This window comes from Cyprinodon tularosa, unplaced genomic scaffold, assembly GCF_016077235.1.
Source record: "Cyprinodon tularosa strain WSP-4 unplaced genomic scaffold, ASM1607723v1 ctg406, whole genome shotgun sequence".
NCBI classification, from domain to species: domain Eukaryota; kingdom Metazoa; phylum Chordata; class Actinopteri; order Cyprinodontiformes; family Cyprinodontidae; genus Cyprinodon; species Cyprinodon tularosa.
The window spans coordinates 104,920-130,740 of record NW_024039126.1 but is presented as its reverse complement, the minus strand read 5'-3'; the positions used below and the strand labels follow the sequence as shown (position 1 = coordinate 130,740).

At 41.1% G+C, this 25,821-nt stretch overlaps 2 protein-coding genes across 3 annotated transcripts in view; one reads left to right on the top strand and one right to left on the bottom strand.

The window, feature by feature from the left end:
• The window catches only part of LOC119791947 (zinc finger protein 135-like), a 64,347-nt gene that overhangs the window by 22,710 nt on the left and 15,816 nt on the right, over positions 1-25,821 (bottom strand). The window lies entirely within an intron of this gene.
• On the top strand, positions 1,810-25,547 carry LOC119791945 (NLR family CARD domain-containing protein 3-like). Its single transcript, XM_038298345.1, has 10 exons — positions 1,810-1,883; positions 5,584-5,683; positions 6,498-6,605; positions 9,134-9,212; positions 13,887-14,115; positions 14,258-16,055; positions 19,882-20,055; positions 21,463-21,636; positions 24,599-24,645; positions 24,793-25,547. Exons 2-10 carry the CDS (start codon positions 5,607-5,609, stop codon positions 25,317-25,319), a joined length of 3,213 nt encoding a protein of 1,070 aa, XP_038154273.1. The 5' UTR covers positions 1,810-1,883; positions 5,584-5,606; the 3' UTR covers positions 25,320-25,547.

The window sequence follows — 25,821 nt, the reverse complement described above, 5'->3', positions numbered from 1 at the left end:
CTCTGCTTAAAACAACGACTACAGCCAGAAAATTAAATCATTAATTAAAGAAATATCCAATTCGGAAGAACAAATAAATGCTACCAAAAAGTGAGAATTTTAAAAATATAAAATACGCCTATTTACCATTTCATTCAGCAAAATGAATAAAAAAAAGATATGGAAAAACAAGAAGTAGACATTTTTAATCAGTTAAATATTTACTGCAACAGGTCAAACCCGACTGAAGACGACAGAAGATTCTAAACTAGATTAAATTTAAAACCATGATGCCTGAGGGGCCTTCATCAGATCCAGAGCTCAGCGGACGGAGGAAAACATTCAGCGTATTTCTGTGGTCTTGAGAAAAGGAGACAGAAATAACATCAGATCCTTGATAATTAATTAGAATGAATTCACAGATGGAAAATTGATCTCTACAGAAATCTATAAATTCTATAACCAGCTCTATAGCTCTAAGTTCTCTCACACAGACTGGGAACTTTTTTTTTTCTTGAAATAGTCAAACGTATTCCCAAAGTGGAGGACGGCCTCCAACAAACACGTGATAATCCGATAACAATTAGAGAAGTTGATGCATTGATTGGTCGTCTCTCCTTTAACGAAGCCCCGGATCCGATGGTCTCACAGGAGACTTTTACAGACACTTTTGGACAGACAGCAACTTTTACTGAAATATTTGAAACCTGTGTGCTTCCACCAACAATGAGACATGAGGCATGCATTAAACATAATTTCCAACCTTTAGAGTCAGACATTAATAAATTACATAGAGTTAAATAATTATCGGCCAATATTGAAACTATCAGGTCTGCGTAAGATCCTAGAGTCACTTGTAAATATACAATTAAAAGAGTTTTTAGCTGACAAAAACAATCAATCAGGTTTTAGAAGTGGCCATAGCTCTATCACTGCTGCCACACTGGTGACAAATGACACTGTCGGGGCCTTGGATAGAAAACAACACTGTGCTGCATTATTTGTTGATCTTTCCAAGGCGTTCGATTCAGATGATCATGAATTGTTATTGAACAAATTACCATCAGTTGGCTTATGTGCAAAGGCTGTTACATGGTTCCAGAATTATCTTGTAGATTGTACACAATGTGTCCATGCAGAAGGTTATAAATCTGAATTTCTTGAAATAATCAAAGGGGTCCCACAAGGATCTATTCTGGGGCCCATTCTGTTTTCAATTTTTATAAATGATTTAGGTACAGATGTTCAAGCAAAAATACATTTATATGCTGATGATACAGTGGTTTACACTCACGCCCCCACCACTTCAGGGGCTTTACAGGAACTTCAGGTTGCATTTCAGGCATTACAAAAGACATTGTTAAGTTTAAAGAATACTGTTGGCCAGAATTTGGGTTCAAGGGTAAATAAATGGCGCCTCCAGTGGTTGCTGGTATTCCATGGTAATTCCATTAGGCTGGCTTACAATAGCTGGGCCTTACCTCCACAGATCAGCCAGTAGCTTCCATGATGGATACATCTCTGCAACTGCATTGGCTTTTTTATAGAGGAATATTCTTTCTATCCTGCAGAAATAATCTACTAGCAATCTTAGGCCAGAGTGGGCCTCTTAGCTTCATACAGTAATGTTGCTGTTGTTAAAGATGGGATGTTGGAGGGATCTGTTTTAGTTGAATGTATCTTCTTATTTCCATACTTCTATACTGAGAGTGACTTGCTTTCTGGAAGGAGGTGGTTCTGCGTTGAGTCTAATGCAGTCAGGATTCCTCCAACTAACCCCTCCTACCTTCCAGCCTCCATCACAGCTGAAGCTCCACCTCCTTCCAGGAAGCATCTCACCTGTGTCTCACCTAGTCTGTTGTGCAGATGTTGTTCCTCAGCCCTATGGACCGCATGAACAGGCTGTAAGTTTGCTTAGTTTCCTTCTAGAATTTTGTATTGAGGAACTTTCCTGCTTATTTTGCTCTCTGATGTTCTTATTCCAAAGTGTTATATCTCTGCTGTTTAAAGACTGATTAGATTATTAATTTGCTCCTACAGATCATTTGAGAAATGGAATCTAATTCCATGTTTGCTCCTTATGTAAATAAAACTAAACTATTTTTATTTCCTTTTGCTGTGGTTCTGCTGCTCATGTGTCTTTCCAGTAAAACTGGAATCACCTCATTCCTTTGAAATCATCGCTTAGTTTCTGTTTGTTCTCAGATGTTTCTGTATTTAGATTTTACATTTGAAATAATTTTACAATTATTTGACCCTCTTTATCAAACTTTCCCCGGCAGCTGGAATCTAGCAGGGTCTTTATTATTACTTCCTCTTAAAACTAACCATTACTAAGGAGTCTGATGCTTTCAGTCGATTATCTTCTGTTGCATAATCTCTCAGTTTCTGTCATCATAAATATTTCCCCCTGTTGAACTGAGTCAGTTAAATGGACAGGGGCCTGTTTCATGAAGCCGGTTTAACAAACTCAGATTCAAATCCTCGTACTCGTACTCGTCGTCTCCTGCTTTATCCGGAACCGGGTCGCAGGGGCAGCAGACTAAGCAGAGACTCCCAGACTTCCCTCTCCGCAGACACCTCTTCCAGCTCTGCTGGGGGAAGCCCTAGGCGCTCCCAGGCCAGGCGAGAGACGTAGTCTCTCCAGCGTGTCCTGGGTCGTCACCTGGGCCTCCTCCCAGTGGGACGTGCCTGGAACACCTCCCGAGGGAGGCGTCCAGGGGGCATCCGAAGAAGATGTCCGAAGAAATCCTCGACTCTAAATTAATCTAGCGGGAACTTAATTAATCTGGCGGGAACTCTGAGTTTTCTGTTTCACAATTAGCTCCTATCAATTAGTTCAATCATCTCTAGGTTCACTCAGAGTTTAACATGTGTGTAAAAAGTATGGAAAGCCATTATCAGTAGAGCCCCTATTTGATGAGTCACCATGACAACAGACAACAGGAAGTGCCTATTTCACCCCACTGGAACTAGAGATTTAATGCAGAAATGCAAAAAAAAGAAAAGAAAGAGGAATGTGTTTAAAAGACAGAGAAACAGCGCTACAGCTGCAAAGGAGAGGAAGAGGAAGAAGATTGTTGCTCCAGTTAATGCAAAGGTTTAAATGGAGTGGGCTATAGCAGGCCGTTTTCACTCTCCGTTGTTCCTTTTTGTTCCCATTTATAGATCACTAAAATAAGATTCTTCCTGATCAAAATCACACTCCTAGACTGAACTGAAATAATAGATTTTCTAAATTAAATATTTGCAGAAAATAAAAAGAAAGTAACAAAACGGGGACTCCACTCAGCAGTCTGCTCCGGAGGTTTCTGTCCTCCCAGTTAGCTATGCACGGTGGGACACTGCGATCCGTGACTTTTGATGTCAGAAAAACGAAAGCTACTTCCAGTTAGCTTTCTTCTGGCATTTCACCTGAAACAGGCCTCTCCTTGCAGGTGGTGAACCCATGGAAAGAGAAAGATTTAGTTTGCGCTCTGGGTTTTAAACCATGAGTGACGTGGGGGCATTTCCTGTTGAAGTATCAGCCTCCTCCATCAGCTGATTGGTCTGTACTTGAGTTGACCGCCTCTTACAGTGGGCAGTTACAGAACTTTCCAGGTTTATCCAACTGATTTTTGCTCCATTGTGGCAATATATCCCAACATCAGAAATACATGTTCAGTCAAACTAATACATATCAAAACAGATTTCCATAGTCTGTTGTGACCACAATAACATTATGTGTTTATTTCTTGAATGGTCGTAGATCAGTGGATCTATTTAGGTGAAATCTTCTGTCAGCAGGTGAAGATGAAGAATAAAGACGTTATTCTAATAAATAGATCCTGTTCATCATCTCATGGGTTCCTCCTCATGTTGATTCAGTCTCTTTTACTCAGTAAATCAGTGGCTGTTTGCTGCAGCGTTTCCGATGTTATCGTCCCAATAAATGGTCGTTATTAGCGGCTATCAGTCCCATAGAACGGCTTCAGATTGGGCCAGTAGGCTCAGTAGGTTGGTATCATCCAGTAAATCCCCCCCCACAGAATTAATTAATCTTTCTATAATCTGAACAGTGGCAGCTGGCCAATAGAGGGCGCTGGGGCGCCACTCCAGCCAACCAATGACCTTGAAAATTTTTGAAATATGTTAATATAGTTTTTAGATGTGCAAGATAAATATTTAATCTTTAATGACAAGTAAAGCTATATTGTTCGTCGTTGGATTGGTGACATACCTCCACTCTGGGGCTCAAAAATCTTTGGCCATTGGCCAGCTTTGGCTACTGGGCTAGCTGTATTTGCCCAGTAGCTTTGGGCTACTTCTGATGCTATCCCATTATACTATTAAAAGGAATATTTTTTCCTGAAATTGAATACAATTAATATTATTGGAATTGCATCCATTATTTAAAAAAAGGTTTACCATAACTTCACTAGATGAGTTTAGTTTCCTGTCCAGGAAACACACAGCCAGGCAGAAGAGCTCCGAGCCAGCTCCCATGTCAGAGGATGAAGAGAGCACATCCAGTTAGTCACAGTCAGAGAAACAGGACTACACTGGAAAACAGGCCAAGCTCCAACATCTAGAAACAAAGGTGTTGATGGCAGCAGCACAGCTGATATTTCTCTCCAGGATGGAGTCACAGCCAAACAGGAACAGACCAGATGAAGCTACTATGAGAAAAAGCAGAGAGAGCAGAACGTTAGAGCATAATTACAGCAGTTGAAGGCAGCCTCCTCGCCTCACTGCTGTCTCAGTGAATTTAACATTGATTTTTTTTTTTATTCATTTATTTGATAGGGACAAGTATGTTTCATGAATCATGTCACACACTACAACATTTTAGCTAAAGCTAATTCTCAATGCCTGTCCTCAGTTAGGCTTTTACACAAAACACAGTGACTGAACACAAGAAACAACAGATTACAAATTACACACTAAAACATCACAGAAATAAGATCAGGTCAGTTAGATTATTAATGTTCACATGTCTGACCTCTCAATAAAAAGTCTTTAAGTTTATGTTTAAAAAGGACCCAGTTTGACTCTCCCTTCAGCTCTGCAGGTAATATATTCCATGTTTTGGTGCCTTGTACAATGAAAGCTGATTGACCGAAGGAGGTTTTGCATCTGGGTACTTGACAGTTTCCACTGTGGCTCCTCTTGTGACTGAGCCCACAGCTCTGAGGGGAACTACAGTCACTCTAAACCTTAGGGGCCTTATCATGCAAGCATTTGTAAACCAGTTTTAACCGAGCAAATTTCACAAAGTTCTCAACATTTAGCATTTTTAAATTGTTCAGACTAACACAGTGATGGGACCTGATTGGTTTTTTATCTAAGATTTTTATAGCTCTATTATATATCATCTAAAGAGGCTTGATAGTATTGCTTGTGGCCTGTGACAAAGAACTAATGCAGTAACTTAGATGGGAAAAAATCATGGAGTGCATAAAACTGTGAGCAGTGTGAAACGGTAGGGAATCTCTAATCAGTTTGAATGTGTACAAGCTTTTAAGAAGAGAAGAAAAGGCAATCAGGGCAGCAGCTGATCTTTTTTCAGCATTGAGGATTTATCAGAGCTGATGTTCAGATCAATGATCTGTGTTTCCTCTGCAGGTAGAAGGTTTGAATTCAGCAGCATGGATCAGTGTGAGGACAGAGAGGAGGGAGCCGCGCCCTCTAAAACCACTCAGAGTGAGGAAGATGAAGCTCAGAGGTGAGATCTTCATCTCTGACTGTCCTCAGTCCTTTTCACACTTTATCAGATAAAAAAAATACATAATGATGAGGCTGCTGCTGTTACTCTGAGGTGCTTCAATCATAGATATCATATATACGTAGACGCCTCATGGATGGGCTCTGCCTATGCTGCAGATGATTCAGAGCGTCCACCATGTTGAATTTGACAAATCTGCTGATAGATTCAGACACTTAAACAGTATCAGACAGACTTTAATCTCAGAATATACTTTATATTAGTAATATTTTTATTTTTGTGATATTATTAGTATATTTTCGAATCACTTTGGCTTAATTCTCCTGACTTTATTCTCATAAAGAATAAAAATAACAATTTGACCTGGCCCTATTACTCCAGGACTAAAATAGTTATGCAAACTGTGGGTATTCTGGACATGTTCCGCATTAATTCTCATAATATGTCAGTTTTTCTTTTCTTTTTTTTTATTGTCTTAGGACTTTTTTCCTCATTTCATCTCTATAATGCTTCCCCAAAAAGTCTGTTAGATTTAACCAACTGATTTTTAGAGTAATAACACACACATACAAATTTATATATACATGTTCCATAAAACGGTTGGTAAATTTCCACACAGCAGAGGAATGAGGAATCTTTTACAATTAACGTTCACTACACCACATCTTAACTACTTTCTACCACATACAGTATAGCAGAGAGATCAAAATGCGTCTACGTATAAATGTCTGTGGCTTCTTCATCCATTTTCCACCCTGTTCCTGTTCATATAGAACCTCACAGAATGTATTTTGATTATGGTTTTGATTTTCAGAATCCATCAAAGACCTGAACTAGAACCTAGCAGTTTGTCCTGTAAAAGCAACGAGTCAAAGGGTCAGTTCGTTCACTTTGATTCCCATGGACTTCCATCCTCAGGAAGGTGAGCTGCTCTAACTGTGGAAAATCTAAAATGTTTTTATTCCAACATTAATTTAAACTGAGGCCACAGCATTCAGATGGAAATTTGATTTGCAAAGCAGTCTGAGCCAGCTCAGCAATAGCAGCAATACTGAAAGAAACCCTTTAAAGCTTTGGTTTGGAAATTATCTCCATATAAATAGGGTCTTAAGTTTGGTTAAAGATTAGTCTTAATTTTGAATTATTTTGGGAATACCATCAAAAGGTTTGCATGTATAAAACATGGGCAAACCTAATAGTATTTGCGACTAGTGTTGTTTCTGACAGCCATCTTAAATTTAGTCTTAGTTTTTGTCTTCGGGACCAAAACTATTATTGGTTTCAATCACACTTTAGTCATTACTGTATGTAATAGTTTTAGTCAGTTTTATGTTGTACTTCAAAAAACAGTGAACCTTTACAATTTCCAGTAACAACCAGATTCTTTCCCAGACTGGCAGCTCTATCCTAGATGCTACAATAGCTGGGTATGGAATGCTGCCATGCAGATCATCATTGCTGTTGGACAGAAAAATTAGATCTTTAGAATTCAAAAAAAACTTTTTTATGCATTAATGTCCTACTTTATAAAAAATGTTTCTCACAAAAATTGTGAAAATAGCAGATCTAGTTAAACGCATTCTATTTGTTAATATAGCAGACAGAAGAACTAACAAAATGTCCAATAAAGGAATGGTTTTAGACATCCAAGGTTTCCATCCCAAAGCAAACACTACCTGATCTACTATTAATTATGCATTAAACTGTGGAGTTTGGAAGCTGAGGCAGAAGCAATTCTTGCAAAAACAAAGATTTATTTTATGTCTACAGACAGAGAGGAAAAGCTCTGCTGGGGCGAACCCTGCACACACATTTATACTGTACAAATTCCAACATACACACTCCCTTGGAACAAACCCCTGCATACAAAAAAACATTCTTACATATGAACTTTTGGGGGAAAAACAACTTTAGTTCATCAAGGACATTCCCTGTCAGGTTAATATGTCTTTCACTGCTGTCTTCTGTTCACAGCATGAGGGAGTCTAAAGCACCTTAAAGGGAATATATCTATATTTCACCCTTGTCTAGAGTAGTGAGGAAACTGCTCTCTGTCATCCTCACTCTTAACTTACTGCATAACTTAACTCCAGCATAGAGACTGGTACAAGATTTTTCTCTCTGATTCAGCTGAGAAAAGGCACATTCTGATATTCCATTTTAGCACACATAGATCAATAAAATCTGCAATACTCCAAAAAGGCAAAGAACAAAAACATTCTGCTTTCTACTTTGGCAATTTTGGCTTTATTTCTTCAATTTCCCCCTCAGTTCCTGCTGCTCAGGGGTCAACATGGATTTAAATTCACAGGGTTTGGATATAGAAAATACAGAGAGAACCTCCATAATTGCCTTCCAATGTCATGGCAATCTGGACCTACATTTCAAAAATATGTGAAGTAAAATGTTGAAATGTTGAAATAGATAAAAATGAGAGAGAAATATTTAAAGATCTATGAACCTTTTCATCTGGATCTTTATCCAAAGATAAACAGAATTCAATGAAATATTTGCTTTGGTTATAATTTATCTGTAGAAAGCTCGTTGGTCTTGCCCATGGTGCTGGTGCTGGTTGTTTGGGTGTTGACATGTGTCTTTTATACAGGTAACAAGGTGAGGCAGGTGTATTTGATGTAGATAATTGGTTGGGATTGGGGCTGTGTCTTAAAGAAAGACTAACTGGCTTGTTGGAGTCAGAATACTTGCTGTTTGGTAGGGGGTCATGTACTTGTTTTTCCTCATCAGATGGTTATCAATTTTTATAAATCCATATGTTGTGATTTTCTGGAATTTTCTTTGGGATTCTGTCTCTCACTGTTAGAATGTACAGTGAGAGACAGAATCCCAATTGCAGATCGTTGCATTCTTTGTAAGTGGGCAAACCTGCAAAATCAGCAAGGGGTCAAATACTTATTTCCCCCACTGTAAATGCCATTATCGGTCTCCGCCAGTCACGTGACTTTTGTTGCTAAGACGCCATTTTAGTTGGAAAAGGTGTAGTGTAAACAACCGCAGCATAGCTAAACGAAGGACTAAAGGCCTGTTTACATAGCAGCCTGTCCAAGATAAGTCATTACAGTTAACATAAGCCTGAAAACAGGGGCGGATTTAGGAAAATCGGTCTCCGCCAGTCACGTGACATTTGTTGCTAAGACGCCATTTTAAGTGGAAAAGGCATAGTGTACCGCGCCCGAGGTAAACAATTGACGTCACTTGGCGGAGACCGATTGCTGGTATTTGTTTGCAGTATTTTCAAAGTGTTTTATTTACCTCAGGTGGTTGAAAAAGAAACAAGAACAATATCGTTACTGGGAGTAAATCTGATTCTCAGTTGGATCAGGTAAACTGGTTCACTGATGCTTCTGGATATCGCATTCTGGGCCTTTACCTTGTGTTTATCTTACAGTGGCCAGAGAGAATGTGAGCTAATTGTTCCTGTTTCCTCCACAGAGTGGACCAACAGAATTCAAAGCTTCATAGTGCTCCATCTGCCCACCCTCATCAGATCCGTCTGGAGTCTGTATTTACGGTCTGTACATGTAAAACCATCACTTCTCCATTTGTTATGCAAATAATTACTCTGCTGACTTTATGTTATCTAATATTAATGATATAACTTTAGGAATGTTAGTTGTTCTATAAAAACACGGCCAACTGTCTGTTAGGGGTTAGGCGCTCTGGGCAGAGGAACAATGAGTAATAGGAATTAACCAGACAAGAGGGTGTAGATAAGAAAGAGTTACAGGGACAAATGAAGGCACATGTAAACACAAGACAGACATTTCAGCAAAGTGCTTTGTAAGTAAGTAAAAGGTTGTCTAAGACCCCCTCCTCTGTTGAGAGATGGTTTTTCCAGTCCTTAACCCCTCTCTCAAACCATCTGTCTTCCTGGGCCAGAATATGGACGTTGCTCTCCTCCAACGAGTGTCATTTAGCCTTCAGGTGTAGGTAAACAGCTGAGTCCGGTGCTGAACAGCTCTCCTCCCCATGGTGGCACCTGGTTACTCCTGTGTGCCTCTATGTGCCTCTTGGTTGAGTGCTTGTATTGTCCTTATGGTTGTAAGGGTGGGATTGTGTGAATGTGACTGGATGTCTTTTATTGAACATTTGCAATTGTTGTCATTTAATATTTTGTAGCTACGATTCCAGGTAATCCATTATGTTGGATTATTGACTTTCTGGGTCAAAAATATCAAGCGTTTGGCCAAGGATAAAATTTTTTGAATTCTATTGCCAATCGGTGGACCTGGTCCATCAGGAAGTTGGTTCTGCTCATAAATTGGTGGGGGATTTTGAGCTAACCTTTGATGAAAAAATGGAGACTGATTCTCCTTAAGCCCGGCGTACACTGTTTGCTCATGCATGTCTCTTTTCCAAATATGTCGTCACCTTTTCTTTTCAGGGCTTTCAGCACAAAGTTCCACAAATTGCCAAGGCAGTGTGTTTCACTCTACTGAGGTTAATATCCTCCTTCTACTCATTTGGCTTCTGGATAAACGAGTCAGAGCAGCTCCATCTCACTGCGGAGCTGAGTCCGACGTGCTTTTAAGTCGTACGGTGTGAGCCGGTCGGGCCGAACATAAATCGTGAGCTGTGAGCTCACACTGTACGACTAAACCCTGCAATTAGTGGTACAGTGTGGGCAGTAGCTGCGTGCAATGACTGAAAAAAAAATTGCACAGTGTACGCTCGGCTTTAGAGTTTTTCAAGCTGTGAATTCTGGCACTTGGTGCTCGATCAAAGTGGTGTGAGACAGAGAATGGATTGGATAGTTTTAAACCGCCTGACTTTACCAAGTGATCTAATTGTTTCTTCCTGTCTCTGCTGTGGCACCACTTTGACTCTGAACATCTTCAGAGCTAATTTATGTTAACTCAGAATTTAGAGAGTTTGTGTCTGTTTCAGGAACTGTTTTCCTTTTGACTGGTTTGACCTCCTGCTGATTCAGAGTCTGCTGGCTTTGTTTATCACAAAGCTCCTCAGATAGGGGGGCCACCTTTTGTTCAAACGCCTTGTCACTCTGGTCTTGTGGGTTTCTGTTTTTTCCAGCCTCTACTGTTATCTCAGCTTCAAGATGAAATATGGACACTGGTTCCCAATGTCCAAAAACCATGATTATGGCCTATGCCACAACAGAGAGCTACGCAGGACACCCTGTCAGTCATCACAGGGACATGTCAAAAGCCAACAGCAATGACTATGCCAAGTCATAATGGGGGAGATGTGGGGGTGTATGTCTCAAAGGCCCATGTACTACCGCATACTCAGGCTCCTGACCTTTTCCCTGCGCTGCAGTAAACACGGCCGAAAAAGATGTCCAAACTGTTGACAACCCCAGCAGCTTTATGGGCAGTGGCGATGACCATTACGAGGAGTAGATGACTGGAGAGTAGCCACCTGGACCATGCTGAGTGATCTCCAGTGTATCTCCATCCACTCGGCAGGTGTAGCTTTTGCTCTGACAACTGGTGCGTCCTCATTTCCTCCATAAAATCTTGTCATCACCCTCTCCAATGCCAATTGGAGCATATGTAGGTAAATGCGGATAAGAAGTATAAAAAAATAAAGCTATAATCAGAAGATCCAAGTTCAGCTCTGGGAGAAGGTTGAACATGTGCTTAATAAGGCTCCACACAGTATGTCAGTGATTTTAACCTCATTGGTCAAATGAAAGCAAAAAACAGACTAATGCAACATTACTCTATGACTGTGGAAGCTAGGTAATATAGTTGTTAGCTATGATTCTGTAAACAATGGAAATCAATAGTAAAAGAAACTAGCGCTGGGGCAAAGCTAACACTATATCAAACAGGGGTATTAGCATTAGCAGGCTACAACAAAACAGTTCAACACACTCACTAGTTCCTTTGTAGTGATTTTCACGAGACTCAAACATACATCGACTTTTCAATGCTAGAGGTAGCTAAAAGCTGAGAGGCATACCAGTGAGTGTCATAGCAGTTAAAGGTGGGGTATATGATCCTGGATAAACGGTTCCTGCCAGCTACATTTTTGAAAATATACACACCTTCAGCCCACCCCACGAAACCACGCCTCCAAATTACATGAACGCGCCTGCTGTCAGTCGAGAATGTTCGGATGTTCCCGAGATAATACTTTATAGTGCCATGATAGCAATCAATATTTCAGACGGAGCTAGTAAGCTAGAGAAACATGCTGGGACATTGCATGTAGTCGACATCTTTGACTTTCTCACTAATGTGGTAAATAAGAAGTAACCAAGTATTATCTCAACATATAAGAAAACATAACGTTGTCTTACCTATCGAGTAGAAACAAGGCCACCTTAGCATCCGTCTGTAGTCCCCTGTCTTCTTTCAGTTGACGCCAACGTTGGAAAGCTGTACCGATTACCACTCTCGTCCTGTTTCGTTCTTCTGTAGCTTTTATCCTAGCTGTTGCTTTTTCAAGCACAGTTTTGCCTTTTCTTTTCGAACCCGTTGTTGTCGTCTTTTCTGCCATAGTCAATATTCTCTCTGGCTGTGTGAGATAAATCTGTGGAGTTGGGCTTGATAGCTAGCTAGCTAGCTCTCTAGTAGCATTTGAAGTTCACGGTTGGGTGGAGTTACCTGAAATGACTCCTGCGCCGGCACTTGGGGGGGGGGGGGGGGGGGGGGGGGTGTCACGAGTCTGTGAACGCGCAGGGGGGAGGGGTGGGGAGAGCTCAGAGCTGACGGTTGATGGGCGTGCCAGAAACCAATAGAAGTAGGGATGATAGTTACTTCTATTGGTTTGCGTTTTCCTCTGACTACGCCCTCTACACTGGACTAAAAGATTTCGTTTTTTTTCCAAACATTCTATCTCAGTTGGCGCAATGGGCTCGTGAGGAGGTTTTCAATCAGTATGGTAAAAACATGCTCCAGAAAACATCACATACCCCACCTTTAAGATGGAAAATATTTACTTTAAATCGGCTCTTTCACTACCTGCACCAGCTCTATACAGTCTCCATCCCCGGGCGTGCTTTGGTGGCGCAGTGGTTGGCTTGTACCACCCATGTATGGAGGACTTAGTCCTTGACGTAGCTGACCTGGGTTCGAATCTTGCCTGCATCTCCTTCCCTCTCTCTCATACCCCCTTTCCTGTCAGCTTACTATCCGGAAAAATGAGGCACAAGTGCGATTTTAAAAAAAAAAGTCGCCAACCCCACCAGCCATACTTATTAAAGTCTCGTGAGAAAATATCACAGCAGGACTTAGTGCATGTATGGAGAAAATTTGAAAGGGAAAATGGAGAGGGACAAGCCTAAGACAGTCTGGTTAAGTAACTCCAGAGCTGAACTAAAATGTTTAGTCTCTCCAGGTAGTCTCTCTCTGTTGGCTTAAACTGTTAAACCTTCTCTGAAGTGTTCCTAACAGAGCAGCATAGTCAACCCTGTCCCTTTCACTCAGTAGAAGCAAACATGCTATTCTATTTTCACGTAGGCACAAAGCTAATTGTAGAGCTTTATGTTTCTCTGACCAGCCAGCTGCAACAACTAGTGATGCACAACTGGGCAATAAACACTTCCCACTGTGTCTTGCCACTGAACAATGGTGTCTTTATATTTACCATACACAGCTGACCATGGGTGCTGTCATTTTTGTTTTCATCCCATGATGGTGCATCACATGACATCAACTCTGTCTTGCCAAAATGGGGTTCATGGCAGGAAAGGACCCCAAACCGAGACAAACCTGAGAAGAATCCTACCTCAGTAGACAGCTGTAGAGCTGTTTCCCTCACCCCATGAATGGGCAGCCGTGGATGGGCATCTCCTGCTTCTAGGTCTTAACTTCCCAGAGTGGTGAGCAGGGTCGCTTGCAATAGTTCCAGGCGTCAGTCCATAGATAATGCTCCCACACCAGTGTAACACTCCTTTAAGCCTCCTAAGCACCAGGCCCACGCTTTTTTTATTTACCGTAAGTTTTACACCAGCGCACAAACTCCGCTCTCTCAAAATCAATTTCCTAACTTCCCAACCTTTACCCCATAACACTGTAAGTTAAAGATACAGTAACCGTGCAACAGCACCTACCAGTAGTCCATCACACATTATGACAATATCATGGCTTATAGTATTACACGTTGGTCCTCTTCGCAGCCACCTCCATGCTGCAACTTGTGTAAAAGTGAATAAATAGCCTACTCAACATAGTTCTGATATTCGACTTTTTGATTTCCGTCTGATGTGTCCTTCCAGCTGCTGGAGGAAAAAATTGTTAATTTTGTGAAGAATGAGTTAAAGAAGATCCAGAAGGTTCTAAGTCCAGGTGACCTAGAAAGCTTTGAGACTCAAAGAGATGAGGAGGAGGTGTTGGGAGTCAAGGATGATGAGCAGATCAGGAGCAGCAGGGAAGTACTAATGAAGATCACAGTGAACTTCCTGAGGATGATGAAGGAGGACGAGCTGGCTGACCGTCTGCTGAGCAGTAAGAATATTTCTACAAAAAGTTAACCTGATGGTTAAATCACTGATTTACTTACGTCTGAACATGGAATCACATTCATCCAAATAATCTTAAGAACATATTTGTTTTCCTTCCTGACTTGAATTATTTTGTGTACATTTAGAACTTCTTGCTGCAGTTTGTCAACATGAACTTAAATCTGGTCTGAAGAAGAAGTTCCAGTCTGTGTTTGATGGAATCGCTAAAGCAGGAAGTCCAACCCCTCTGAACCAGATCTACACAGAGCTCTACATCACAGAAGGAGGAACTGGAGAGGTCAATGATGAACATGAGGTCAGACAGATTGAAGCAGCATCCAGGAAACCAAACAGACCAGAAACAATAATCAGACCAGAAGACATCTTTAAAGTCCGACCTAGAAGAGATCAACCAATCAGAGCAGTGATGACACAGGGAGTGGCTGGCATTGGGAAAACAGTCTTAACCCAGAAGTTCACTCTGGACTGGGCTGAAGGCAAAGCCCACCAGAACATCCAGTTCATATTTCCATTCACCTTCAGAGAGCTGAATGTGCTGAAAGAGAAAAAGTTCAGCTTGGTGGAACTTGTTCATCACTTCTTCACTGAAACCAAAGGAATCAGCAGCTTTGAAGACTTCCAGGTTCTGATCATCTTGGATGGTCTGGATGAGAGTCGACTTCCTCTGGACTTCACCAACAAGGAGATCCTGACTGATGTTACAGAGTCCACCTCAGTGGATGTTCTGCTGATAAACCTCATCAGAGGGAAACTGCTTCCCTCTGCTCTCCTCTGGATAACCACACGGCCTGCAGCAGCCAATCAGATCCCTCCTCAGTGTGTTGGCATGGTGACAGAGGTCAGAGGGTTCAATGACCCACAGAAGGAGGAGTACTTCAGGAAGAGATTCAGAGAAGAGAAACAGGCCCAGAGGATCATCTCCCACATGAAGAAATCTCCAAGTCTCCACATCATGTGTCACATCCCAGTGTTCTGCTGGATCACTGCTACGGTTCTGGAGGATGTGTTGAAGACCAGAGAGGGAGGAGAGCTGCCCAGCACCCTGACTGAGATGTACATCCACTTCCTGGTGGTTCAGACCAAAGTGAAGAAGATCAAGTATGATGGAGGAGCTGAAACAGATCAACACTGGAGTCCAGAGAGCAGGAAGATGATTGAGTCTCTGGGAAAACTGGCTTTTGATCAGCTGCAGAAAGGAAAGCTGATCTTCTATGAATCAGACCTGACAGAGTGTGGCATCGATATCACAGCAGCCTCAGTTTACTCAGGAGTGTTCACACAGATCTTTATAGAGGAGAGAGGGCTGTACCAGGAGAAGGTGTTCTGCTTCGTCCATCTGAGTGTTCAGGAGTTTCTGGCTGCTCTTCATGTTCATCTGACCTTCATCAACTCTGGGATCAACCTGATGGGAAAACAAAAACCACAAACCTTTCTGTTTTTTACAACATTCAGGAATTTGTGTCCTAAGTCTCTCCATCAGACAGCTGTAGACCAGGCCTTACAGAGTCCAAATGGACACCTGGACTTGTTCCTCCGCTTCCTCCTGGGACTTTCACTGCAGACCAATCAGAGCCTCCTAAAAGGTCTGCTGACACAGACAGGAAGTAGCTCCCAGACCAATCAGGAAACAGTTCAGTACATCAAGAAGAAGATCAGTGAGAATGTTTCTGCAGAGAAAAGCATCAATCTGTTCCACTGTCTGAATGAACTGAAGGATCGTTCTCTGGTCCAGGAGATCCAACAGTATCTGGGGTCAGGAAGTCTCTCCACAGATAAACTGTCTCCTGCTCATTGGTCAGCTCTGGTCTTCATTTTATTCTCATCAGGAGAAAATCTGGATGTGTTTGACCTGAAGAAGTTCTCTGCTTCAGAGGAGGTTCTTCTGAGGCTGCTGCCTGTGGTTAAAGCCTCCAACAAAGCTCTGTAAGGACACTGATTGTTACTGTATTTGTTGTTCCATCAACGGGTACTTCTCTGATATATTAGTGTTTAAGTTGTCATCTTGCTAACTTTTTTAACATTGCTAGGATATGTTAAACATGACCAACTGTGAACACACTGCAGACAGTTGTAACAGGTCTTAATTTAATCTGTGAGTTCAAGCAATTTGTTGCTTGATGTTTAATTTAAAATGCATGTAAACCATCAACATGCACCCATTTAATATTTACCTTTCACCCCAGGCCAGCTTGCTGCATACCACCTGTCAGACAACCACTGTTTATGTTTGTAGAATTTTCATCTTTGGTTGCATCCTCTCATAAAAGGAAAATTGGGACATCCATGGCTCAACTAGCCAGACACAGCCCTTTATTGTACCGGTCACGTGATTATCTTGAAATGATACACACTGTGACACGGGGATTTGCCCAATGGATGTGTCGACATGACGGTGTTGCTGGAGCCATCTTTCATTAGCAATGGACATTTATTTGTAAAAACATGTGCCATATGCACACGACTTAATGTACAATTAATAAAGTAATGCAGTACTGTTTAATATTCTATGTAGTTGTGGCAGTAGCACCCAAAGGTGGTTTTTTTGTATATAGTAAGTAATAAATAACTTATAAAATATATACAAAATATTTAATATAGCACGTATAGCGACTAGCATGGCAGAAAGACCTAGATAGAAAGGATGTTCAGCATTTTAGGGTGATTAATGATATGGATTCAATACAATTTAGTTAATTTCTATAGCGCAATTTCAATGTCATCTCAAGGCACTTTCCAGTTCACCAGATCATCCAGTCGGATTGATTCAACGTTTTCTATCTAAGGAAAACCAGCTGGTTGCATCGACTCATTGACTCAAAGGCAATGAGTCATGGGCAAGATGAAAACGAGATGAAAATGTACTGACCAATGCCACAGGTGTGATAGGAAGATGGGGTATTTTGAAGAGTTTACAAATGAGAAAAATTAGAAGGTATAAAGAGCAGAAGTAACCACTGTGGATGTAACAAGGATTAGTGAGGATGAAGTAAGGAAGGCATTGAAAAGGTAGTTAGTCCTGATAACATATGTGTTTAGGTTCTGGAAAATACAAACGAATAAAGTTAATGAGTCATAAAATGAAAATATTGAAAAGACTAGTGAAAGCTAGAATATTGACAGAACTGAGCAACTGTTAGCAGTAGTATGGTTTCATGCTATAGAAAAAAAGGAGTTGTTGGACTGCATGCAAAAGTCTGGAGTAGCAGAGAAGTATGTTATGAGTTGGAGGGCATGAATGAGAGCTGTAAGACAATGGTAAGGTGTGCAGTAGGTGTGACAGAGGAATATGAGGTGAAAGCGGGGCTGCATCAGGGATTTGCTCTGAACTCTTTCTTGTTGGCAGCGGTGATGGACATATCGACAGATGAGTTTAAACAAGAATCTCCATGGACTATAAAGTTTGCAGATGACATTCTGGTCAGCAATAAGAGGAGATGGAGGTTTGCCTTAGAAAGCAGAGTTAAAGGAAAATTCCGGTTTTTAACACTTTTAGCCCATTTTCTGTAGTGTCCAGGATGAAATCGAATGATCGACACCAAAATTTTGACAATTGCTCCTGTCTCTGCTATTTGGCTCATGCAGAATCCCCCCCTGGCTGCTTCAGAATGGCTTCCATAGTGCATGTCCGATAATGTCCTTAAAACAACCTTAAACGTTCTTTTTTTAAAATATGCTACTCACCGGGTCGTCAGCGCTGTTCAATGACGTTCCAAAAAAAGTTTCGTAAAGAAAAACCGTTCCTGTAGTATTTTATTTAGCATTTTGTAAATCCCATTGAGTTCTGTTGGAATAGTCAATATCCCTCCGCCACCGGAAACGGAAATGGGGCCTGTTTACGCTTAGTTGTAGTCTTTTCGCAAGGCCCAAGTGTTTCTGCTTCACTCTGTGTACTCCGACGTCGAGGTGCTAACGTCTCTGTTAAACACTTTAAAAAACTCTGAAAATGGAATACGAAAGGTGGATTCTTGAGGAGGACATATTGGACGTTGAGTTTGACGGTAGAGGATACCGTCGCCAACTAGTGGTCTGGAGTGTGCAACGCTTCAGATTCGAACGGGAAGCGGAAGTTTATAAGCGGTTGTGATGTATCGGAAAAAATAGTTCTGGGATTTACAAAATGCTAAATAAAACACTACAGGAACGTTTTTTCTTTACGAAACTTTTTTTGGAACGTCATTGAACAGCGCTGACGACCCGGTGAGTAGCATATTTTAAAAAAAGAACGTTTAAGGTTGTTTTAAGGACATTATCGGACATGCACTATGGAAGCCATTCTGAAGCAGCCAGGGGGGGATTCTGCATGAGCCAAAAAGCAGAGACAGGACCAATCGTCAAAATTTTGGTGTCGATCATTCGATTTCATCCTGGACACTACAGAAAATGGGCTAAAAGTGTTAAAAACCGGAATTCTCCTTTAACATTAGACACAGCAAGAGAGAATGTATGTGATGAGAGAGAGGGTTCAAAGTGGAGCCAGGAGGTTACAAGGAGCAGAAAAAAAGAAGGTGGGAGATTTTGAATACTTAAGGTCAACAGTTCAGAGCAAAAGCAAACAATAAAGATGGATAAAGAGGGAAAGAAACATTTCCAAGCAGGTAGGAGTGGTTGGAGAAAAATGTATTAGACATTCTGTAAGAAAGAAGAATATCAGTGTTAGGATAATAATAATTGAAGATGAGTGAGTTTGTTACCCCTTGGTATTAGCTGCCTGTTGCGTGTTAGAACTGATTTTTTCCGCAATAGTTTATCTAATTAAGACAGTTCCTCTGTCTGGATATACAGTTATAATCTTCATTCTGGGTAAAGATGTGGGAATGGAATGAGAGCGGCGTCCTTCAGCCAAGAACAAAGGGTAATATTTTGATAAGGCTGGAGCCATGATGTCTCCTCATCTGCTAACGTCTATGATGTAAAGATGTTTTTATGTGGCAGGCTGGTGATGTATAAAATGCCTCTTTAACTGTTAATCGGGCCACTTGAGGTGAACAGCTGCCTTCTGTAAACTCTAAACTATTTCTCTGATCTGAGTAAGATTACAGAATCTGTTGTCATGTCTGCTGGTTATTTAACTATATAAGCTATGAAGCATTATTTAAAGAGTTTGTCCCGAGTGACCTCTTTTCAGGAAAAAGAACAGGAAAGATTGAGATTCAAGGTGTAAACACAGAGAGCCTATCTTTAACATCAGCTACAATGTAAGGAAAGTTGTACAAGGGGGTGGTAAGATCACCAGAGTTGCATGGTGTAAAGAAAGTGGAACTGAGGAAAATACAGGAGGCAGAGCAGGAGGTAAAGAGTGACGAGGATGGAAAGGATCAGGAATGAGTACATTTGAGAGTAAGTTCATGTTAGATGTTTTATAGAGGGGGTATGAAGGACTGATGGTTGGGATTCTCCAATTCGTTGCTTGTAGTGGCTCTTCCCTGAACCATGTGCTTTGGGCCACTGTAAAACACTGGCTGGCAAACAGTCACAGAAAAAAGGTAACTTACACCTTGGTGCTGATCACTGTGCATGAACTTTTTAACCAGTCTGATGGATTTCATTTGATCAGTTTGTGCTCAGACATCGACAGTTCTAGGTATACAACTACAGTTAAAGTGTAAGGCCAGTCATGATGTCACAGTGATATACCCACTATAACAGCTGCTATGCATGTGCAGATTCAAGACATTGGATAAACTTTGCTCATGGACTTCCCTCCCTCTTCCATTGAATGTTTAATAACACATTTTCTCATTTTCTTCAGGTTGAGTCACTGTTTCCTCTCAGAGAGAAGCTGTGCAGCCCTGTCCTCAGTTCTCAGCTCCCAGTCCTCCAGTCTCAGAGAACTGGACCTGAGTAACAACAACCTGCAGGATTCAGGAGTAGAGCTTCTATCTGATGGACTGAAGAGTCCAAACTGCAAACTAGAATCTCTCAGGTAAATGATTTCAGTCCTGTTAAAAATAAATTCCTGTCTATTAGTGTTGCACCGATACTGATATCAGTATCAGGCGGGGCCCTGATTCAGCACTAAAATGGTAGTATGGCTATTGGCGAGTACCAACAATTAGGGCACCAATACTATTTTGAGAGCCAAAAGTTTCTTCATCTATTGTCACCCATTCCAGGTAGGAAATAAAAACTTCTAATGGATTCACTTTATTTTAGTCTTTTTTCTGCTTCCCAAAGGTAGACAGCAGCTTAACAAAGCCATGATGGCAATTATTTTACATCCAAGTAGTATGTAGTTCTTCATATATACACACAGAACAATTTCAAACAGATGGTATCGGTATCGGCTGATACTGCACAGCCAGATATCGAGTATCTGGGCCAATAAAGGCATCTGTGCAACACTACTGTCTATTAGCAGCTATCAAAGATGATATAAATGTTTATATGCCTACACAACAAATTGCTGCAAAGGCCTATTCTATTTGGAATAATTTTTATTTTTCTCTTCTGAAAAGATTGACCATTTGAAGTGATTAACATAAAGGAAAACTTACCCAACTTACTCAAATCATGAAAAAGTTTTGTCATGTAATACCTTTAAACAATTTTTAATTTCGATTATATTCAGTTTATTTCTATAGCTCCAATTCACATCATGTCATCTCAGGTCACTTTCCAGTTCACCAGATCATCCAGTCAGATTGATTCAGAGTTTTCTATCTAAGGAAAACCAGCTGATTGCATCGACTCATTGACTCTTCAGCAATCCCTCACACTAAGCATGCTTGTAGCGACAGTGGAGAGGAAAAACTCCCTTTGAACAGGAAGAAACCTCCAGCAGAACCAGGCTCAGTGTGAGCGGCCATCTGCTGAGGCCCACTGGGGTTCAAGGAGACAGAAGCAGACATAGAAAAAGAAGCATAGATACAAAAGGCAACTGTCAACCAGCTCCACAGGCGGCCCCGTCCAGGAAACACACAGCCAGGCAGACGAGCTCCGAGCCAGCTCCCATGTCAGAGGATGAAGAGAGCACATCCAGTTAGTCACAGTCAGAGAAACAGGACTACACTGGAAAACAGGCCAAGCTCCAACATCTAGAAACAAAGGTGTTGATGGCAGCAGCACAGCTGATATTTCTCTCCAGGATGGAGTCACAGCCAAACAGGAACAGACCAGATGAAGCTACTATGAGAAAAAGCAGAGAGAGCAGAACGTTAGAGATTGAACTAACAGATTCTGCAGAGTGGGAGAATAGAGATAGAATGAAGCAGAATGATGAAAAAGGGGTCCCTATGTCCTCCAGCAGTCTAAGCCTATAGCAGCAGAACTATAGAGATAGCTCAGGATAGCTGAAACTGTTCTTCTCATGTGTTAAATTGTGTGTCTGCAGGTTGTCAGGCTGTCTGATCTCAGAGGAAGGCTGTGCTTCTCTGGTCTCAGCTCTGAGATCCAACCCCTCCCATCTGAAAGAGTTGGACCTGAGCTACAATCATCCAGGAGAGTCAGGAGTGAAGCTGCTGTCAGCTGGACTGAAGGATCCAGACTGGAGACTGGAAGATCTCAGGTATGGAGGAACCTGCTGCAGGTGCAGAGAGGAAGAGGAGAAATGTTTTTCCTGACCTTTAATCAGTCTGACAGAGAACAGTGTTAGGCCATCTAAATACGTTACCATTGTTTTAAAACCTCAAAGTTTTAGTTTAACAGGATGTGTGTCAGTTCTGGGAGGGAATTAAAGTGGAGACAAACATTCAGAGTGTTTGGAGTCGTGAGATTTAGCCTGGCCATTTAATTGAATCAGAGAGTAAAGTTTGGGTGATGATGTTGGCTGATGAGTCTGCATTTTATCAAAATTATAACCGGCAATTTGCTCTTAAAATGAACTATAGGTAACAATTACACTCCTTGGAAAAAGCTGAATCAGCTCAGCTTAAAGCTATAGATAATCATTCATATGTGGTGAATTTAATCCCTTTAAGGACTATGATATTTAATAGAAATTCACCAAGACACATTTCCTCATTTTGGATATAAAAATATAAAGATTTTTTGCCTGGTCCGACCGACCAACCTTTATTGTCAACTACGATTTACATTGCAATCAAGATTTTACTGTCAGTATCAGCATTAAAGCCTCTAAGGTTATATTGGACCAATAAAATGTGTTTCTTTCACTCTGAGTGTTTTTCATGAATTTCTTCTAGAAGCACTTTTGTTATTTTTCTTAATATATTCGGGCAAGTTGGCGTTTCTGCTAATTACATTGACAGTCATTTTTACCATCACAATTTCCATATTTTTTGAATGTTTCAAAGGAAATAAGGTCTTATCCTGGATTCCAGTAAAACTATTGGCTGGAAATTTAGATTTTCAAAGGATCTCACTGAGCGCCCTATAAAGGGTTAAGAAAGATTTCACTGAATAATCATCTCCCTGCTTTAGGGGCAAATAGATCTGGTAGTCATCAGAATAAAAATAGAAATCAATCCCATGTGCTTTTTAGTACCCAAGTGGCAGCAAAGACAGAGAAAATACCAGGGGCCCTAAAATTAAGCTTTGTGGGACCCCATAGGATAGAGAAGCACTATATGATTAATTCTTACTACCATTTACTTTTTAGAGACTGAGCAACTACAGCTAATTGAAACCTGCCTGTTTGGCTGCACCTCTCTCCTATTCACCGTTTTCCTCCATATTATCTTCCTAAATCAGCATTTGGGGTGGCTAAGTATATGCCCAGACTTCCTCAGCACTACAAACCCAACTAAGAACTAAAATAACACTCCCAGTGCATGCAAAATATAATCTAGTCTGCGACTCCCACACAACTCTGTTAAGCTGGACTCTGTTGAACAGCTTAATGTCAGACTGAAGTCTCATCTGTGACAGCTTGCTGATTCAACTCTGATTCAACAAAAAACAAGACTGGGAGCAAGAGCACGATAAATTGTATTATTTTATCAACAGTGTTCTTACTTTTGTAGTTAAGGAATAAATTATGATGCATGCAGGAATGTGTCTGTGATGACATATTGATCTTTTTATGCAATAAATGCAGTTCTAACTATAATTATTTAGAAAAATAACTTTCAGACTGTCATGTGTTGTTCTGTCCTACTTGGTGTGTGTAAGGATCACAATTGTAAGTTTAATTCAAGAACAAATCATAGTCAAACATTTATTCTGCCTTCATATGGAATGAATAAACAACCATTTCTAATGTAATCATTTATTGTCAAACACCATTCCACATAAAGTAGAACAAATAGCAGTAAAAAAAAAAAAACCTCGACTAAATGAGTGATACTCAACCAATCTATTTAGCTGCTATTTACACTCTAGAGAACTCTGACGGAGTTTTAGCAGTGTTAGGTGCAGCTTGGGGTCTAAACAGCCATGCAAAACTACCTGTTACTAAAGTTAATATTATTATTATGGTTAATGCACCTGGAATATTTTGGGATGGAAACGGAGCAGATAATAACGATTAGAGGGCCTAACTGATTCAGTTTAAAGGTATACTATGCAACCGGTGTTGATATTCCAGCGAGGCTCCCCCCTAGAGGGCGAAAGTAAAAGTGCACTGTCGTAAATATGCTCAGCTGTTCTCCTGGTTCCTCCGTCAAGCCAGGCGCGGTTGTTTTGAGCTTAGCAGACAGGCGAACGCAACGAATGACTAACACAGTGAAAGTATGAACATGCACACAGAGAGAGAGAAACCATTCCAATGTTACTTACAATCGCATCAGCAGAAACGCGATGTCCGCGTCAGCCTTGCAGCCTTCTTTTTATTTTAGCTCTCGCCATTCGGAAAAAGCTTGCCCGATGTTCACCCGTGTACGACTCCTCTCTCTGTCCGGAGTCCTTTTCCTCTTTCTTGCCTGCTCCGACATGGGCTTTCGCTGTTTTCACGCTGGTTCCGCCATGATAACTACACAAATATCGCCACTGTGCTAGCAACGAGCATGCTTTTAACTGGGGGCGTGTAGCAGTTCTCGCCGTAAAGCAAGACCGACTCTCGCAAGACTTCTGAGCCTGTGGGTGCGGGCCGAGGGCTCCTGCAATTGCAAGTGCGGTATTTCCCCCACAGACCACCAGGGCGGCCGAGAAAACCTTTGTTCAACCTGAAATGACTTATTTAATCATCCAAAACGATATGGAACACATTAATTAACTGAAAAATGTTGCATAGTGTGCCTTTAACTGATGGAAGAAGAACGAGAACAAATATTGGTCTGGAAATGGATCGGTCCATGATTTAACACTAGTGTCCAGGAATATTTCAGCTGCCTGTGAAATGCGATTTATTGGACAGCAGAAATCATTACCCAGTTTTCTGGAAGAATCTCCTCACTAATAGAGGCTCAAAGGAAAATGATTGAAAATCTGTTGATGTTTCCAATGAGGGGACGTGTGAAAATGTTGGACTGTTCATTTCTCAGCGTAAGACTATGTGTGTCCCAGAGACATGTAATGTCCATATCTGCTAGCTGAAAGAGACTGATGGTCTGATATCCTCCTCCTTTCAGGGTGGAGCCTGCTGGAGAACGATGGTTGACACCAGGTCTGAGGAAGTGTAAGTTTGTTTTCATTGATTCCTGACAGCAAAGCAGCTCAAATTCAACCATCTTCAAACTGTCCATCAATCACTCAGGATTCTTCATCAAAGAGTCAATAAATGATCAATAACTGCAGCTGGACTGTTTTTTTTTCTCTCCATCAGATTCCCGTCAGATCACCATCGACCCAAACACAGTGAACAGAAACCTGAAACTGTCTGAAGGCAACAGGAAAGTGACACTGATGGAGGAGCTTCAGTCCTATCCTGATCATCCAGACAGATTTGATGAACCTCAGCTGCTGTGTAGTGATGGTCTGACTGGTCGGCATTACTGGGAGGTTGAGTGGAGAGATGGAGTTGATATATCAGTGAGTTACGGAAGAATCAGGAGGAAAGGAGACAGTGGAGACTGTTGGTTTGGAGAGAATGATCACTCCTGGAGGCTCTACTGCTCTAATAATTTTGGTTACATTGTCTGTCACAATAAAAGACAATCACGTATCTCTTACGCCTCTGCCTCTAACAGAGTGGCAGTCTATGTAGACTGTCCTGCTGGCATTCTGTCCTTCTACAGAGTCTCTGACTCTCTGATCCACCTCCACACCTTCAACACCACATTCACTGAACCTCTGCATCCTGGGTTTGGGTTCTCTAGATCCAGTCCTGGTTCCTGGGTTTCTTTGTGCTGAGACGAGTCGGAAGGGTCTCCTCCTGTCACTGTTAAACAGTTCATTTAATAAGTTCACTCAAGTTCTGGGCCATTTGAATGAGTCAGTAATTCAATAGTCAGATAAATTCCAAAGAAAAAATTAAAATCAATCCTCTGGACTTTGTTTCTAAGTTTGAAGACGTTTCTCTTCCATCCAGGAAGATTTTTCAATTCCAAATGTCAGAAATAGCATTTAGTTCCAGGTTTTATCCAGCAGCCCAACAAAGCCTGGTTTTAGTTTAGAAAACATGCAAATAGAAACGGATGAACGGGTCCCCCCCTTTGGAATGGGGGTCGTTTGGCTTCTTTGTTAGCCTGCAATGCCCCAACAGGCTAACAAAAGCTAAAAAAGTCCAGCTTCTTTTTTTGAAATAACTATGACGTGGATGACTAACAATCCTCACCAGCAAATAATCAGGGATAGTTTTATCTGTTCAAAGATTTATATTTCTATATCTGTATTTCTTTTTCAATGTTCTGAA